The sequence below is a fragment of the Pseudophryne corroboree genome, chromosome 9 (genome assembly GCF_028390025.1).
Source record: "Pseudophryne corroboree isolate aPseCor3 chromosome 9, aPseCor3.hap2, whole genome shotgun sequence".
NCBI lineage: Eukaryota > Metazoa > Chordata > Amphibia > Anura > Myobatrachidae > Pseudophryne > Pseudophryne corroboree.
The window spans coordinates 37,819,259-37,838,466 of record NC_086452.1 but is presented as its reverse complement, the minus strand read 5'-3'; the positions used below and the strand labels follow the sequence as shown (position 1 = coordinate 37,838,466).

Below are 19,208 nucleotides of genomic sequence, written 5' to 3'. Positions count from 1 at the left end.
TATAACTGGGCATGAATCTGGAGGATTTCAGACTACTCAAATCTGAATCGGATTGAATTACCGGCCAGATTCTCTTGGCTGTTTTAGTGAGGAGGTGACTAGAAGTGGTAAAATTTGAAACATATGCCACCACTTTGGGCGAACTTGTTGTGTCAGTGATCTTAGGTATTGGGATCTTAGGTTGGCTCAAAGCCTTAGCCCTGGCTGCTCGAAGCAATTCGTTTTTGTAACCTCGTTCCAAGAATTTCTTGGTCATGAGGTCCATCTGTGCTTATTCTTCTCCCAAATCGCTGCAAATGCGATGGACACGTAAGAATTGAGAATATGGTAATCCATTTCTCAAAGACTGGGGGTGATGGCTAGAGGACATTAAGAGACTATTCACATCTGTGGGTTTACTATAAATCGACGTTTTAAATTGACCCTCTGAAAAACTAATGTTAACATCCAAAAAATTGATGCTAACAGGCTGGATGTCATAAGTAAATTTGATGGACTCATCACTCAAATTTGCTTCTCTCATCATCTGAATAAAGCCTTCACGTGTGCCTGTCCACAAAATGAATACATCATCGATGTAGCGTGTGTACATGGCTATACAAGATTTAAATTCATCTCTGGAAAAGAAAAGTGATTGTTCCACACCGAACATAAACGAATTCGCATACGCCGGTGCGGCACAAGAACCCATGGCACAGCCACGCACCTGTTTGAAAAACTCATTATTAAACAGAAAATAATTCCTGTGTAAAGTTAAATACAACAATGACATAAAGAAATTAATTTCTGGACCAGTGTAATATGGATTACCATCTATCAAGGATTTGACAGCCGCCAAACCCCGCGCATGGGGAATGCTGGTGTATAAGCTAACAACGTCCGCTGTACACAACCAGCATTCACCTGCGGTCAACTTCACTTCACGTAATTTTTGCAGAAAGGTAGTGGTGTCCTTAAGGTAAGTACCCTGATTCTGGATAACTGGCTGAAAATAATGATCAACATATTTCGCAATATTGGAATATAACGATCCCCTAGCTGCTATGATGGGACGCCCTGGTGGGCAAACTGGGTTTTTATGCAGCTTTGGGATCGTGTAAAACACAGGCACATATGGACAAGAAACCACTAGAGCCTTTTTGGTGGTTTCAGTAATAATACCATCAGTCTCAGCCTGTGATAGAATTAATTTTAATTCACCAGAATATTCAGAAGTAGGGTCCTCTTTTAATCTGCTATACACAGACACATCATCAAGTTGGCGATAAGCCTCTGATTTGTAATCTGCCAAATCCTGAATCACGATGCCCCCTCCCTTGTCGGCAGGACGCACCGTGATATCAGGATAAGTTGACAGATCGCGTAAAGCCAGACGCTGTGCTTTGGTGAGATTTTTAACATTAGTATTAGATGAATTAGATAAGTTGCCACAACTATCAATGCAGCTTAATAAAGTCCTGGTGAAGACCTTGATAGCTGGATTGCTTGAGTATGGGTCAAAAGCGGACCTGGATCTAATAGGACAATCAGATTGATTGGAGGTCAAATCAGATTTAACATTGAAGAATTCCGATCCCAAAGCTGCATAAAAACCCAGTTTGCCCACCAGGGCGTCCCATCATAGCAGCTAGGGGATCGTTATATTCCAATATTGCGAAATATGTTGATCATTATTTTCAGCCAGTTATCCAGAATCAGGGTACTTACCTTAAGGACACCACTACCTTTCTGCAAAAATTACGTGAAGTGAAGTTGACCGCAGGTGAATGCTGGTTGTGTACAGCGGACGTTGTTAGCTTATACACCAGCATTCCCCATGCGCGGGGTTTGGCGGCTGTCAAATCCTTGATAGATGGTAATCCATATTACACTGGTCCAGAAATTAATTTCTTTATGTCATTGTTGTATTTAACTTTACACAGGAATTATTTTCTGTTTAATAATGAGTTTTTCAAACAGGTGCGTGGCTGTGCCATGGGTTCTTGTGCCGCACCGGCGTATGCGAATTCGTTTATGTTCGGTGTGGAACAATCACTTTTCTTTTCCAGAGATGAATTTAAATCTTGTATAGCCATGTACACACGCTACATCGATGATGTATTCATTTTGTGGACAGGCACACGTGAAGGCTTTATTCAGATGATGAGAGAAGCAAATTTGAGTGATGAGTCCATCAAATTTACTTATGACATCCAGCCTGTTAGCATCAATTTTTTGGATGTTAACATTAGTTTTTCAGAGGGTCAATTTAAAACGTCGATTTATAGTAAACCCACAGATGTGAATAGTCTCTTAATGTCCTCTAGCCATCACCCCCAGTCTTTGAGAAATGGATTACCATATTCTCAATTCTTACGTGTCCATCGCATTTGCAGCGATTTGGGAGAAGAAAAAGCACAGATGGACCTCATGACCAAGAAATTCTTGGAACGAGGTTACAAAAACGAATTGCTTCGAGCAGCCAGGGCTAAGGCTTTGAGCCAACCTAAGATCCCAATACCTAAGATCACTGACACAACAAGTTCGCCCAAAGTGGTGGCATATGTTTCAAATTTTACCACTTCTAGTCACCTCCTCACTAAAACAGCCAAGAGAATCTGGCCGGTAATTCAATCCGATTCAGATTTGAGTAGTCTGAAATCCTCCAGATTCATGCCCAGTTATAGGAGGGGTAAAAACATCAGGGACATGATAGTGCATAATGACATCTCGCAACTATCTGCTATTGACACCAGTACTTTTTTGTCGAGAAAACCAGGCAATTACAAGTGTACAGGATGCACCACCTGTCTTTATTTAGAGACGGGTGACTATGTGGTTCATCCACATACAGGCAAAAGAATTAGAATCAAACAGGTTCTCACCTGCACTAGTAAATTTGTAGTATACTGTATTAGATGTCCATGTGGCCTATTTTACATAGGCAAAACTAGTTGTCAATTTAAAGAGCGCATGTCCCAGCATAGAAGCGCAATTAAACAAATCCTAGAGGGTAAAAATATTGACCAGCCAGTGGCTAAGCATTTTAAAACACATCAGCACGGATTAGCCACATTGCGCTATAAGATGTTAGAACAGGTATTGGTATCTAAAAGAGGGGGTGATAGACACAGGATCCTTTTACAAAAAGAAGCCAGGTGGATACACCGTTTAAATACGGTATCACCCAATGGCTTAAATGAGACTTTGCCACTAACATGCTTTTTGTAGCATTAATTTTATTATTATCTTGACCTTCTGTGGATGTCAACTTGATATGAGTACTACATTGTGTATACACATAGAGGTTTGCACATTTGATCAGCATGAGGCTTTTGCGTTCACTGAGTCTCCTTCCTGCATTTTTGTTTTTAAGTTGTCATGGTGATGGGTTTGTCACACTAGCCGGATGTTTTGCGTTGTCAGGACAACCGAGTCCATGTATGATGACGTAACCGGAAGTAGGTCCCGGCGTGGACGCCGAGGACAAGGCACTCGTGGTGATTTTAGCATGTATAAAGGTAAGAGCTTTTTGTATTCTTATGTATGTTCTTCTGATGACGGTTGGATTAAAACCGAAACGTTAAAACACATCTCTTGAGTCAGCTCGAGTTTTGTCAGATGAAGAGTCCGTGAGTGCCGCCTATTTCTCGTTTGCATGTCTGTTCCCGTTTGGAAGGCACCCGGCAAGTTGATTTTTACCATTCATTTGGAGTGCCGAATATATATTTGTTCTCTATATATATATATATATATATATATATATATATATATATATGTGTGTGTGAGTGTACAGCTGCTGGGACATATATATATGTGTGAGTGTACAGCTGCTGGGACATATATATATGTGTGTGAGTGTACAGCTGCTGGGACATGCGTACGTGTACAGCTGCAGGGACATGCCTACATGCGTGTACAGTTGCGAGGGCATGCGTATGTATGTGTACAGCTGCTGGGTCATGCCTACATACGTGTACAGCTGCAAGGACATACCTATGTGCGTGTACAGCTGTGGGGATGGGTGTGTGTGTGTGTGTGTGTGTGTGTGTACAGCTGCTGGGATGTGTGTGTGTACAGCTGCTGGGATGTGTGTGTGTACAGCTGCTGGGATGTGTGTGTGTGTGTGTGTACAGCTGCTGGGATGTGTGTGTGTACAGCTGCTGGGATGTGTGTGTGTGTGTGTGTGTGTGTGTGTGTGTGTGTGTGTGTACAGCTGCTGGGATGTGTGCTTGTACAGCTGCGGGGACGTGTGCGTGTGTACAGCTGCGGGGACGTGTGCGTGTGTATAGCTACGGGGATGTGTTTGTGTACAGCTACGGGGACGTGTGTGTACAGCTGCGGGGACGTGCGTGTGTGTACAGCTGCGGGGACGTGCGTGTGTACAGCTGCGGGGACGTGCGTGTGTGTACAGCTGCGGGGACGTGCGTGTGTGTACAGCTGCGGGGACGTGCGTGTGTGTACAGCTGCGGGGACGTGCGTGTGTGTACAGCTGCGGGGACGTGCGTGTGTGTACAGCTGCGGGGACGTGCGTGTGTGTACAGCTGCGGGGACGTGCGTGTGTGTACAGCTGCGGGGACGTGCGTGTGTGTACAGCTGCGGGGACGTGCGTGTGTGTACAGCTGTGGGGACGTGCGTGTGTGTACAGCTGCGGGGACATATGTATGTGTGTACAGCTGCGGGGACATATGTATGTGTGTACAGCTGCGGGGACATGTGAGTGTACAGTACGTGTACAGCTGCTGTGTGTTTTGGGTGCTAGTAATAGATAGTGGGAGATATGTGGTGGCATAGTGGTTAGCATTGCTTCCTCTCAGCACTAGGTTCATGAGTTCAATTCCAGACCAAAGCCCCATCTGTGTGGAGTTTGCACGTTCTACCGGTGTTTGGACTGTACAGCGCTGTGTAAACTGGTGGCACTATATGAATAAATAAGAATAATTTATCATTTAGATTTGGGTTATATTGATAAAGTATTTGGCTTGTCTGGGTGCCATTCTCTATAGGGCTTCTAATACTTCTGAGCAGGTATCACTCATTTTAGTAAGTGGGAACGTAGAGTCGCAGATCTTCTGTGCATTACCGTATCTTACCCGCTGTGTCACACTCGCCGTGGTTTGAGGTCCGGTATAAGTATAGGAACGTAAATGAAATACACGGTAGGTTTTTGGATATTATTTTTTCGTTCTTTGTAATTTGCCGACACGTTACTTAGTGCTGTACACGCTCATAATACAAACATTCTGGGTGCAGTTTTCTACTGGATCCTGCATTGTTCCCGTGGCTTGTAGGGGAGACCCCAGTGCACTGTAGGACCTGCTCCCCGTATAGACTGTGGTCCCTGCTATTCCTCCGTCTCCGAGGCCATGTGTTACATGCACTTTCTCCCTTCCTCTGTCTCCAGGACCGGAACATGATTCTGGGGAAGAACGGATTCTTTGTAAACCCATCTGACTCTGTGGCAGTAATCGCAGCCAATATCTTCAGTATCCCCTATTTCCAGCAGACGGGTGTTCGTGGATTGGCGAGGAGCATGCCAACCAGTGGGGCACTTGACCGGTAAGATGAAAGTGTTATATCCTTTATTCTCCGCTGGCCAATGGGAAATCTCCTAACCCAGCCTGCAACCAATGTAGATTCTGTGTGGAACAGGTCACATGGGCTTGTGTGGGCGGTGCAGCGTCAGCCAATACTGAGACAAAACCTAACAATTGGTAAGAGCATACACACTTGCCAATCGTCTGGGCGGGCATTCAAAATGTGCCCGCCCAGTTGAGATGCCAACCGTCCGTACACACAGCCAGATACCCCGATATATCTGCAGATATACTGCCCATCAGCTGTGCTGCCGGGCCGACGCGATATGTTTTTGAACGACATCATTTACAGACATGGTGGGTACACACCCGCCGATGGGCTCGCCATATATCGCCCATTTGATTGGACGGCCGATATATAGCACAGCGTGTACCCAGCTTAAGGTGCATTGCGGGCACATCTTAGGAATGGTTCTGAGGTCTATGCTATATTTATATTTCTCTGACGTCCTAAGTGGATGCTGGGGACTCCGTCAGGACCATGGGGAATAGCGGCTCCGCAGGAGACAGGGCACAAAAATAAAGCTTTAGGATCAGGTGGTGTGCACTGGCTCCTCCCCCTATGACCCTCCTCCAAGCCTCAGTTAGGTTTTTGTGCCCGTCCGAGCAGGGTGCAATCTAGGTGGCTCTCTTAAGGAGCTGCTTAGAAAAAGTTTTTAGGTTTTTTATGTTCAGTGAGTCCTGCTGGCAACAGGCTCACTGCATCGAGGGACTTAGGGGAGAGAAGTTCAACTCACCTGCGTGCAGGATGGATTGGCTTCTTAGGCTACTGGACACCATTAGCTCCAGAGGGAGTCGGAACACAGGTCTCACCCTGGGGTTCGTCCCGGAGCCGCGCCGCCGACCCCCCTTGCAGATGCTGAAGATTGAAGGTCCAGAAACCGGCGGCAGAAGGCTTTTCAGTCTTCATGAAGGTAGCGCACAGCACTGCAGCTGTGCGCCATTGTTGTCACACACTTCACACCATAGGTCACGGAGGGTGCAGGGCGCTGCTGGGGGCGCCCTGGGCAGCAATGTATAATACCTTTTATGGCTAAAAAATACATCACATATAGCCCTTGAGGCTATATGGATGTATTAAACCCATGCCAGATATCTCAAACTCCGGGAGAAAAGCCCGCCGGAATAGGGGGCGGGGCTTATTCTCCTCAGCACACAGCGCCATTTTCCTGCTCAGCTCCGCTGTGAGGAAGGCTCCCAGGACTCTCCCCTGCACTGCACTACAGAAACAGGGTAAAACAGAGAGGGGGGGCACTTTTTTGGGCGATATTTTATATATTTAAGCTGCTATAAGGATACAACACTTATATAAGGTTGTTCCCATATATATTATAGCGCTTGGGTGTGTGCTGGCAAACTCTCCCTCTGTCTCCCCAAAGGGCTAGTGGGGTCCTGTCTTCGATAAGAGCATTCCCTGTGTGTCTGCTGTGTGTCGGTACGTGTGTGTCGACATGTATGAGGACGATGTTGGTGTGGAGGCAGAGCAATTGCCGATAATGGTGATGTCACCCCCCAGGGAGTCGACACCGGAATGGATGGCTTTGTTTATGGAATTACGTGATAATGTCAGCACATTACAAAAATCAGTTGACGACATGAGACGGCCGGAAAACCAGTTGGTACCTGCCCAGGCGTCTCAGACACCGTCAGGGGCTGTAAAACGCCCTTTACCTCAGTCGGTCGACACAGACCCAGACACGGACACTGAATCTAGTGTCGACGGTGAAGAAACAAACGTATTTTCAAGTAGGGCCACACGTTATATGATCACGGCAATGAAGGAGGCTTTGCATATCTCTGATACTGCAAGTACCACAAAAAGGGGTATTATGTGGAGGGTGAAAAAACTACCTGTAGTTTTTCCTGAATCAGAGGAATTGAATGATGTATGTGATGAAGCGTGGGTTAACCCAGATAGAAAAGTGCTAACTTCAAAAAAGTTATTGGCATTATACCCTTTCCCGCCAGAGGTTAGGGCGCGCTGGGAAACACCCCCTAGGGTGGATAAGGCGCTCACACGCTTATCAAAACAAGTGGCGTTACCGTCTCCTGATACGGCCGCCCTCAAGGATCCAGCTGATAGGAGGCTGGAAACTACCCTAAACAGTATATACACACATACTGGTGTTATACTGCGACCAGCCATCGCCTCAGCCTGGATGTGCAGTGCTGGGGTGGTCTGGTCGGATTCCCTGACTGAAAATATTGATACCCTGGATAGGGACAGTATTTTATTGACTATAGAGCAATTAAAGGATGCTTTTCTTTATATGCGAGATGCTCAGAGGGATATTTGCACTCTGACATCGAGAGTAAATGCGATGTCCATATCTGCCAGAAGAAGTTTATGGACGCGACAGTGGTCAGGTGATGCGGATTCTAAACGACATATGGAAGTATTGCCGTATAAAGGGGAGGAATTATTTGGCGTCGGTCTATCGGATCTGGTGGCCACGGCAACTGCCGGAAAATCCACCTTTTTACCTCAGACCCCCTCCCAACAGAAAAAGACACCGTCTTTTCAGCCGCAGTCCTTTCGGTCCTATAAGAACAAGCGGGCAAAAGGACAGTCATATCTGCCCCGGGGCAGAGGAAGGGGTAAGAGAGGGCAGCAAGCAGCCCCTGCCCAGGAACAGAAGCCCTCCCAGGGTTCTGCAAAGCCCTCAGCATGACGCTGGGGCTTTACAAGCGGACTCAGGAGCGGTGGGGGGTCGACTCATGAATTTCAGCGCACAGTGGGCTTGCTCACAGGTGGACCCCTGGATCCTGCAGGTAGTATCTCAGGGTTACAGGTTGGAATTCGAGAAGTCTCCCCCTCGCCGGTTCCTAAAGTCTGCTTTGCCAACGTCTCCCTCAGACAGGGCGACGGTATTGGAAGCCATTCACAAGCTGTTTTCTCAGCAGGTGATAGTCAAGGTACCCCTCCTACAACAAGGAAAAGGGTATTACTCCACGCTATTTGTGGTACCGAAGCCGGACGGCTCGGTAAGACCTATTCTAAATCTGAAATCTTTGAACCTGTACATACAGAAATTCAAATTCAAGATGGAGTCACTCAGAGCAGTGATAGCGAATCTGGAAGAAGGGGACTTTATGGTGTCCCTGGACATAAAGGATGCTTACCTGCATGTCCCAATTTGCCCTTCACATCAAGGGTACCTCAGGTTCGTGGTGCAAAACTGTCATTATCGGTTTCAGACGCTGCCGTTTGGATTGTCCACGGCACCTCGGGTCTTTACCAAGGTAATGGCCGAAATGATGATTCTTCTTCGAAGAAGAGGCGTATTAATTATCCCTTACTTGGACGATCTCCTGATAAGGGCAAGGTCCAGAGAACAGCTGGAGGACGGAGTAGCACTAACCCAATTAGTGCTGCAACAACACGGGTGGATTCTGAATTTTCCAAAATCTCAGTTGACACCGACAACACGTCTGCTGTTCCTGGGAATGATTCTGGACACGGTTCAGAAAAAGGTGTTTCTTCCGGAGGAGAAAGCCAAGGAGTTATCCAAACTTGTCAGGAACCTCCTAAAACCAGGAAAAGTGTCTGTGCATCAATGCACAAGAGTCCTGGGAAAGATGGTGGCTTCTTACGAAGCGATTCCATTCGGCAGATTCCACGCACGAACTTTTCAGTGGGATCTGTTGGACAAATGGTCCGGATCGCATCTGCAGATGCACCAGCGGATAACCTTATCACCACGGACAAGGGTGTCTCTTCTGTGGTGGTTGCAGAGTGCTCATCTGTTAGAGGGCCGCAGATTCGGCATACAGGACTGGGTCCTGGTGACCACGGATGCCAGTCTGAGAGGCTGGGGAGCGGTCACACAGGGAAGAAACTTCCAGGGAGTATGGTCAAGCCTGGAGATGTCTTTTCACATAAATATACTGGAGCTAAGAGCGATTTACAATGCTCTAAGTCTGGCAAAACCCCTGCTTCAGGGTCAGCCGGTGTTGATCCAGTCGGACAACATCACGGCAGTCGCCCACGTAAACAGACAGGGCGGCACAAGAAGCAGGACAGCAATGGCAGAAGCTGCAAGGATTCTTCGCTGGGCGGAAGATCATGTGATAGCACGGTCAGCAGTGTTCATTCCGGGAGTGGACAACTGGGAAGCAGATTTCCTCAGCAGACACGATCTACACCCGGGAGAGTGGGGACTTCATCCAGAAGTCTTCCACATGATTGTGAACCGTTGGGAAAAACCAAAGGTGGATATGATGGCGTCCCGCCTCAACAAAAAACTGGACAGGTATTGCGCCAGGTCAAGAGACCCTCAGGCAATAGCTGTGGACGCTCTGGTAACACCGTGGGTGTTCCAGTCAGTGTATGTGTTCCCTCCTCTGCCTCTCATACCAAAAGTACTGAGAATTATACGGCAAAGGGGAGTAAGAACGATACTCGTGGCTCCGGATTGGCCAAGAAGAACTTGGTACCCGGAACTTCAAGAGATGCTCACGGAGGATCCGTGGCCTCTACCTCTAAGACGGGACCTGATTCAGCAGGGACCGTGTCTATTCCAAGACTTACCGCGGCTGCGTTTGACGGCATGGCGGTTGAACGCCGAATTCTAAGGGAAAAAGGCATTCCGGAAGAGGTCATTCCTACACTGGTAAAAGCCAGGAAGGAGGTGACTGCACAACATTATCACCGCATTTGGAGAAAATATGTTGCGTGGTGTGAGGCCAGGAAGGCCTCCACGGAGGAATTTCAACTGGGTCGATTCCTACATTTCCTGCAAACAGGATTGTCTATGGGCCTCAAATTGGGGTCCATTAAGGTTCAAATTTCGGCCCTGTCGATTTTCTTCCAGAAAGAATTGGCTTCAGTTCCTAAAGTCCAGACTTTTGTAAAAGGAGTACTACATATACAGCCCCCGTTTGTGCCCCCAGTGGCACCGTGGGATCTTAATGTAGTTTTGGATTTTCTCAAATCCCATTGGTTTGAGCCACTCAAATCGGTGGAGTTGAAATATCTTACATGGAAAGTAACCATGCTACTGGCCCTGGCTTCAGCCAGGAGAGTATCAGAATTAGCGGCTTTATCATATAAGAGCCCATATCTGATTTTCCATTCGGACAGGGCAGAACTGCGGACGCGTCCTCATTTTCTGCCTAAGGTGGTGTCAGCGTTTCACCTGAACCAGCCTATTGTGGTGCCTGCGGCTACTAACGATTTGGAGGATTCCAAGTTGTTGGACGTGGTCCGGGCATTGAAAATATATATTTCAAGAACGGCTGGAGTCAGAAAGTCTGACTCGCTGTTTATATTGTATGCACCCAACAAGCTGGGTGCTCCTGCTTCTAAGCAGACGATTGCTCGTTGGATTTGTAGCACAATTCAACTTGCACATTCTGTGGCAGGCTTGCCACAACCAAAATCTGTCAAGGCCCATTCCACAAGGAAAGTGGGCTCATCCTGGGCGGCTGCCCGGGGGGTCTCTGCATTACAACTCTGCCGAGCAGCTACGTGGTCGGGGGAGAACACGTTTGTAAAATTCTACAAATTTGATACCCTGGCTAAAGAGGACCTGGATTTCTCTCATTCGGTGCTGCAGAGTCATCCGCACTCTCCCGCCCGTTTGGGAGCTTTGGTATAATCCCCATGGTCCTGACGGAGTCCCCAGCATCCACTTAGGACGTCAGAGAAAATAAGATTTTACTTACCGATAAATCTATTTCTCGTAGTCCGTAGTGGATGCTGGGCGCCCATCCCAAGTGCGGATTGTCTGCAATACTTGTACATAGTTATTGTTACAAAAAATTCGGGTTGTTATTGTTGTGAGCCGTCTGTTCAGAGGCTCCTACGTTTGTCATACTGTTAACTGGGTTCAGATCACAAGTTGTACGGTGTGATTGGTGTGGCTGGTATGAGTCTTACCCGGGATTCAATATCCTTCCTTATTGTGTACGCTCGTCCGGGCACAGTATCCTAACTGAGGCTTGGAGGAGGGTCATAGGGGGAGGAGCCAGTGCACACCACCTGATCCTAAAGCTTTATTTTTGTGCCCTGTCTCCTGCGGAGCCGCTATTCCCCATGGTCCTGACGGAGTCCCCAGCATCCACTACGGACTACGAGAAATAGATTTATCGGTAAGTAAAATCTTATTTTACCCATAGTCCGTCGTGGAACAAGGGCCTGCTAAGAGTTCCGGAACAACTCCAATTGCACGGTTATTGTAGCAATAAACCCTTCTGTCCCCAATGGAAAAGTCTAATACGGGGCTTAGTGCTTTGTCTTCAGAACAGCCTCCGTGGCTGCCGCCGTCCAATCAGGGACATCGTCACAGTGCACAAAGTGCTGCAGTTTACACCAGTTTTCCCAACTCCAGTCCTCAGGGATCTCTAACGGTGCAGGTTTTACAGATCTCAGTGTCTCATGTGAAATAATGGTCACCACCTGCTAATAAAAGCACCTGTGCGCCAACTAGGAGATCAGGAAAACATGTACTGTTAGAAGTCCCTGCAGACTGGAGCTGGGAAACACTGGTTTACACTTCTGCAGTGTTGTTGGAATTAGCTGTTAATTCCTATCCCAGCGCCATACTCCTATAGTTGTCCTGGAGTAGTAGGGACTGCATAAGGGGGAATTCAATTGTAAGCTGAATAAGGGGGGAAGATTAGATTTGTACTGCTGACAGAGCAAGTTTTTCTGCGCAACCCTGTAGGGTGCAACTTAAACCGTGGGCCATGGATGGACGCGACGTGCTGCTCCGGTACGGCTCAGCGCATCCTTCAAGCTGCATTGAATCCCCCCCCCCCCTTAATGTTTTGGATGTCTCACTGAGGATGTAGGCAGGAGGGAGATTTTTTTTTAAATAAATTAAGTGACCTGTGCTTTAGGTTTAGCAGCCTTTTGATTAATGTCTTTGCGAAATCTCCGGTTGGACCCCTACTCTTACAGAGCCCCCCGGAGCCAGCTGCGTACAGTTTCCACTTGGTTCTACTTTTACCTTTAAATGATTCCAAGCAACTAAAAACAAGTGAGCTCATAGGAGTGCCTTCCATAAATGTTAAAATCAAGATTAAAAGTATATAAAATAGAGGGCATTCTTGTTTCACACCCCGCGTTCCCCCTACCGCTAGTGTCGCCATGGCAAAGCGGCAGTTTTGAGAAAACAGAACTCTGGATTTCTAAGTCCATAAAACTTTAAAAAGTGAATGTGTTTATTGCATGTCGCGTTGGCGTATGAAACCATTCCTTTCACCAGAAATATAGGAGGTAAAAACACTCTGCAAAACCAAAAACACTCCCGGTGCTTAATTGCAGTCGGTCGTTCTTAAAAGTTCTAGCGGAGCTGTGAAAGCCATAATCCAGTGTTATTATTTCGTTCTCTTTTTTTTCTTTTTGTGCGAAGAGTGGCAAAAGCTACAAAGATCGCATTATACGAGACTCCGACCGGGTGGAAATTCTTTGGAAACTTAATGGATGCGAATAAGCTGTCGCTGTGCGGCGAGGAAAGCTTTGGGACAGGTGAGTGAGAACAGGACTCTTCCTGCCCGTCTAATTAGTACGTGGGGCTGAATTTGATACTGGCCGAGAGCCTATATACGGTTATACAGGACGAAACCCCAACGCAAGACCCAAGTAACTGTAGGCAGTTGTATTTTCAGAACCAGTGGCGGGTCACGGCGTACTGACTGTAATTACCCCTCACGCCAAGGAGTAATCACGGTGGCCAGACAGCAGCAATAATATACAAGAGATTGAAGCAAACAAAAAATATATTCATTTTAAACTGTCTCCAGTGAGTCTCGCATTACTTCCGTAGTTCCCCCCCCCCCCCCCCCCCCTTCCCCCCAATATGCCCAGAAGTTTTCCTATTGATTGTAATATGCCCATTGGTGGTAATATGCCGTTAAAAAGCCCATTATTAGTAATGTCAATTTGGTTATTAGTAATATGCAATTATTGTGACCATAAAATGGTAATCGCAAATAGCATAAATTCTTATTCACACCTATTCTGATCTGCCGGCCGCAGTCACCCCCCTCCCCCGCTGTGTCGGCCGCAGCCCCGCCCAATCTGAATTGTTTGGGCAACTTCTGCTCATTTCTCTACCATCCACCGATTCTGTCCCCCATTATTTCACTGCTCGATTCCTTGGGCTCTGTTTCACTGCGTTTATAATTTCCATGATTACATACGTACAGCAACTGTCTGCTAAGAATGGCGACATTTTTATGCAAAAATCTATACTTGCCGCAGTTGTCGCCTGGCTGCATCCTAATCTAAGTGTAGTAATTTAGATGGAGGGAGAAGACGCAGATGCGTGAAATTGTCATGTGCCGTCTTATTTGCCTTCTCACTTTTACAAGTCCCCAAGTGTCTCGCTGCAATCTGTTGTCTGCACCCACGAGTTGGCGAAACGCGTCATAGTCCTCTAATACTATTTCTGCACGTTGTTGTTGTCATTGTGGATCAACAGTCTTTATAAGCACGTGAACCACCCAATAATTTGGTTTGTGTATATATATATATATATATATATATATATATATATATATAAAATATATATTTCTCTAACGTCCTAGTGGATGCTGGGGACTCCGTAAGGACCATGGGGATAGACGGGCTCCGCAGGAGACATGGGCACTTTAAGAATATTAAAAAATACCATCCCCACATGGCAATCTCCAAATATAATGTTTATATAAAAAGTTCTGAAATGAATGTCTGTGCAGTTAGGGAGGCGCGTGGTTACCCTCCTGTCAAGCATTTCTCATTTAGCCCAGCAATATTCATACAATATAGTAAAAAAAAAAAAAAAAAAAATTGTGTCTCCACCAATTCTAAGTAAAACACAATAAAACCCCAAAACTCAAAAATGTTCTCTCTGATTCAGTTCCAAACCTAAAATAGGAGTCTTCTGCTGTAACTATGCACTGAAATTGTACAATTGGAACATAGGGAAAAAAATAATAATAAGATTTTACTTACCGGTAAATCTATTTCTCATAGTCCGTAGTGGATGCTGGGGACTCCGTAAGGACCATGGGGATAGACTGGCTCCGCAGGAGACATTGGCACTTTAAGAAAGAATTTAGGTTCTGGTGTGCACTGGCTCCTCCCTCTATGCCCCTCCTCAAGACCTCAGTTTGATACTGTGCCCAGACGAGCTGGGTGCTTTTCAGTGAGCTCTCCTGAGTTTGCTTAGAGAAAGTATTTTGTTAGGTTTTTTATTTTCAGGGAGATCTGCTGGCAACAGACTCCCTGCATCGAGGGACAGAGGGGAGAGAAGCAGCCCTACTCTCTGAAGCTAGGTCCTGCTTCTTAGGCTACTGGACACCATTAGCTCTAGAGGGATCGGTACGCAGGATCTCACCCTCGCCGTCCGGTCCCAGAGCTGCGCCGCCGTCCCCCTCGCAGAGCCGGAAGACAGAGGCCGGCTGAGTATGAGAAGCAAAGAAGACTTCACAGGCGGCAGAAGACTTCATGATCTTCACTGAGGTAACGCACAGCACTGCAGCTGTGCGCCATTGCTCCCACACACCTCACATACTCCGGTCACTGTAAGGGTGCAGGGCGCAGGGGGGGGGGGCAGCAATATAAACCTCTTATTTGGCAAAAGGAGCATATATACAGCTGGACACTGTATATATGCAGGGGCCCCCGCCAATTTTACACTTTTAGCGGGACAGAAGCCCGACGTCGAGGGGGCGGGGCTTCTCCCTCAGCACTCAACAGCGCCATGTTTTTTTTCCACAGCACCGCTGAGAGGAAGCTCCCCGGTCTCTCCCCTGCTTATACCATGGTAGAAGAGAGGGTTTTAAAGAAGAGGGGGGGGCACATAATTCGGCGCAGATAATAACAGCGCTACTGGGTAAACATTAAATTGCTGTGTTTTTTCCTGGGTCATATAGCGCTGGGGTGTGTGCTGGCATACTCTCTCTCTGTCTCTCCAAAGGGCCTTGTGGGGGAATTATCTTCAGATGAGCATTCCCTGAGTGTGTGGTGTGTCGGTACGTGTGTGTCGACATGTCTGAGGTAAAAGGCTCCCCTAAGGAGGAGATGGAGCAAATGTGTGTGTGAGTGGTGTCTCCGTCGACAATGCCGACACCTGTTTGGGTATGTGAAATTAAGTGCTAAGGTAAATTTATTGCACAAAAGATTAGAGAACAGACAGGGAATCTACCTATGTCTGTCCCTATGTCGCAGAGACCTTCAGAGTCTCACAACGCTCACTATCCAAAATAATAGACACTGATATCGACACGGAGTCTGACTCCAGTGTCGACTACGATAATGCAAAGTTACAGCCAAAATGGCAGAAAAGTATTCAATATATGATTATTGTAATAAAAGATGTTTTGCATATCACTGATGACTCATCTGTCCCTGACACAAGGGTACACATGTTTAAGGGGAAGAAAGCTGAGGTAAATTTCCCTCCTCTCATGAAGAAAAAGAGCGGGAATCTCCAGACAAGAGACTGCAGATTCCCACAAAGAATTCTCAGGGAGTATCCTTTCCCTACTAGGGCCAGGATACGATGGGAATCTTCCCCTAGGGTGGACAAAGCTGGTCACGTTTACCCAAAAGGTAGCGCTGACTTAACAGCTATCCTCAGGGATCCTGCAGATAGCATGCAGTAAAAGTACTTTGAAGTCCATTTACACACATTCTGGTACACTACTCAGACCGGCGATTGTGTCGGCATGGGTTTATAGCGCTGTAGCAGCGTGGACAGATACCTTATCAGCAGAGATTGAGACCCTAGTGTATGTATGTGTGTATATATATATATATATATATATATATATATATATATATATATAATATAAAATGTCGATTTCTGCCGGACGTGTCCTGTGGAACATGCGATGGACAGGTGATGCCGACTAAAAGAGGCATATGGAATGTTTACCTTACAAGGCTGAGGAATTGTGTGGAGAAGGGCTCTCGGACCTGGTCTCCACAGCTATAGCTGGTAATTCTGATCTTTTGCCTTATATTCCCGCACAGCCTGAGAAAGCACGACATTATCAAATGCAGTCCTTTCGATCACAAAGAAACAAGAAAGTCCGAGGTGCGGCAGAGGAAAGAAGCTGCACAACACAGCTAGTTCCCAGGAACAGAAGTCCTCCCCGGCCTCTACAAAATCCACCGTATGACGCTGGCGCTCCACAGGCGGAGCTAGGCCCGGTGGGGGCACGTCTTCGAAATTTCAGCCACAAGTGGGTTCACTCCCAGGTGGATCCCTGGGCAATAGAAATTGTCTCAGGGATACAAGCTGGAATTCGAAGCTTGTAGATGCCCCCTCACCGATACCTCAAATCGGCCCTACCAGCTTCCCCCCACGAGAGGGAAATAGTGTTAACTGCAATTCACAAATTGTATCTTCAACAGGTGGTGGTCAAGGTTCCCCTCATTCAACAGGGAAGGGGTTATTATTCGACCATGTTTGTAGGGGATGCGGTCAGGATGCCGCCGGACGGAATCCCGGCGGTCGAAATACCGACGCCGGAATCCCGACCGCCACAATCCCGACATATTCTCCCTCCGTGGGTGTCCACGACACCCATAGAGGGAGAATATAATAGTGTGCCGAGCGTAGCGAGGCACCGTGCCCGCAGCGTGGCGAGCGAAGCGAGCCCGCAAGGGACTTCGTTCCGCTCACCACCCCTGTCGGGATTGTGTGGTCGGGATTCCGGCGTCGGTATTTCGACCGCCGGGATTCCGACCGGCGGCATTTAGTACTGATCCCGTTTGTAGTCCCGAAACCGGACGGTTCGGTCAGACCCATATTGAATTTAAAATCCCTGAACATATACCTGAAAAGGTTCAAGTTCAAGATGGAATCGCTGAGAGCGGTCATCGCAAGCCTGGAAGGGGGGATTTTATGGTGTCTCTGGACATAAAGGATGCATACCTTTGTGTCCCCATTTATCCACCTCATCAGGCGTACCTCAGATTTGTGGTACAGGATTGTCATTACCAATTTCAGACGTTGCCGTTTGGTCTCTCCACGGCACCGAGAATATTTACCAAGGTAATGGCGGACATGATGGTACTCCTGCGAAAGCAAGGGGTCACAATTATCCCGTACTTGGACGATCTCCTCATAAAAGCGAGATCAAGAGAGCAGTTGCTGAACAGCGTATCACTTTCTCTGGAAGTGTTACAGCAACACGGCTGGATTCTAAATATTCCAAAGTCGCAGTTGGTTCCTACGACTCGTCTGCCTTTCCTGGGCATGATTCTGGACACAGACCAGAAAAGGGTTTATCTCCCAATAGAGAGAGCTCAGGAACTCATGACCCTGGTCAGGAACCTATTAAAACCAAACAACTCGAGTCCTGGGAAAGATGGTGGCATCATACGAGACCATTCCCTTCGGCAGGTTCCATGCGAGGACCTTTCAATGGGACTTACTGGACAAGTGTAACATAGAGGGGCGATCTCTCAGCGCTGCTATACACAATTTTGATCCGTACACTTTCTTGTTCCTCAAAGAGAAGACATATTGCATAACATATCCATTAGTAAATTCTCTTGTTTCCAATCGATCTTTAGAGTCCCTGCTGTTGGAGACTGACCTTTATAATGGGCCCTATGTGCGTTGAAAGGTATCTTTGGGTCCTTGCTTCTATTTCGGACCTCCCACTCAAATTGATTATTCCACAATGCTTGATATATGGATAACTTCTTAACACACCTTGTCACATCAACTTTATAATAGGTCATCCATCTGCACCAGGCTTACCTTTATATCAAGCCCTATATGCGCTGAAAGGTATCTTTTTGGTCCTGACTTCTGTCCTCGACCTCAGGTACCCCCACACCAATGGCTCCAGGGCAATCAATAAAATGTCAAATCCCGCCAGAAAAATAATGATTTTTTTATTGCTTAAAAAAATTTTTGATCAATTTAAAATTCATAAAAGATAGAATGCATCCACAAAACAAAAAATAACCAAAAAAACACACAAACACAGGAGGTTCCCTATATGAGAAAAGGTGAGGCCACTTCCACTGGTACCCTTCGAATGGAATAGGGAAAAATTATTTTGCATCCAGCCAATATAGGTTGGAATAATCCCTGCCCAAAAATAGTTGTACCAACATACGTGGTGTGGTTCAGCCTAGGGTCCTCCTGTGTAAGTCCACCAACGCGTTTCGGATAAAAAATGACCCCCCTGGTCTCTTTATACCCCTCTGGCTGTGTTCCATGTCCTCCTCCGCCAATCAGGTTCCACCATCAAAAATAATTCATATATCATACAAATATGGACTAAAAACCTATAATCACATGTAGTACAAATATACATCTTTCAAATAAGCTGCCCATAAGCTGTATACATTAAAACACATCGATAAAAATACGTATTATAACATAATTGGTTGCATCCAAAAATAGTACTGGATCCATAAGGTGACCATTATAAATAAGGTGTGCGGTCCCATCCTGGATATTAACGTCCATGATTTATACTTGATCCAACTGCTGTGTGGTCACATGTTCTACTGATCTCAGCTGACGTTCTTCCTGTTTACATTTGTTGTCGTGGAGACCTCACGTCCCCGATCTCCGCCGCCAGCGAGTCTTTCAAAGGCGGAAGTTCCCGTCATGTGATGCGGCCGACTTCCGGTTGTTGGAACGCAACCCAGGAAGTTCATTTCGTTTACTG

General features: G+C 46.7%; 1 protein-coding gene across 3 annotated transcripts in view; it reads left to right on the top strand.

The window, feature by feature from the left end:
• PGM1 (phosphoglucomutase 1) overlaps nt 1–19,208 on the top strand; it is a 304,177-nt gene that overhangs the window by 242,808 nt on the left and 42,161 nt on the right. For all 3 annotated transcript variants that reach the window (XM_063939194.1, XM_063939193.1, XM_063939192.1), the window contains 2 exons: nt 5,384–5,538; nt 12,935–13,050. In XM_063939194.1, the coding sequence (XP_063795264.1) occupies nt 5,384–5,538; nt 12,935–13,050 (271 nt within the window). The remainder of the gene's footprint in view (nt 1–5,383; nt 5,539–12,934; nt 13,051–19,208) is intronic.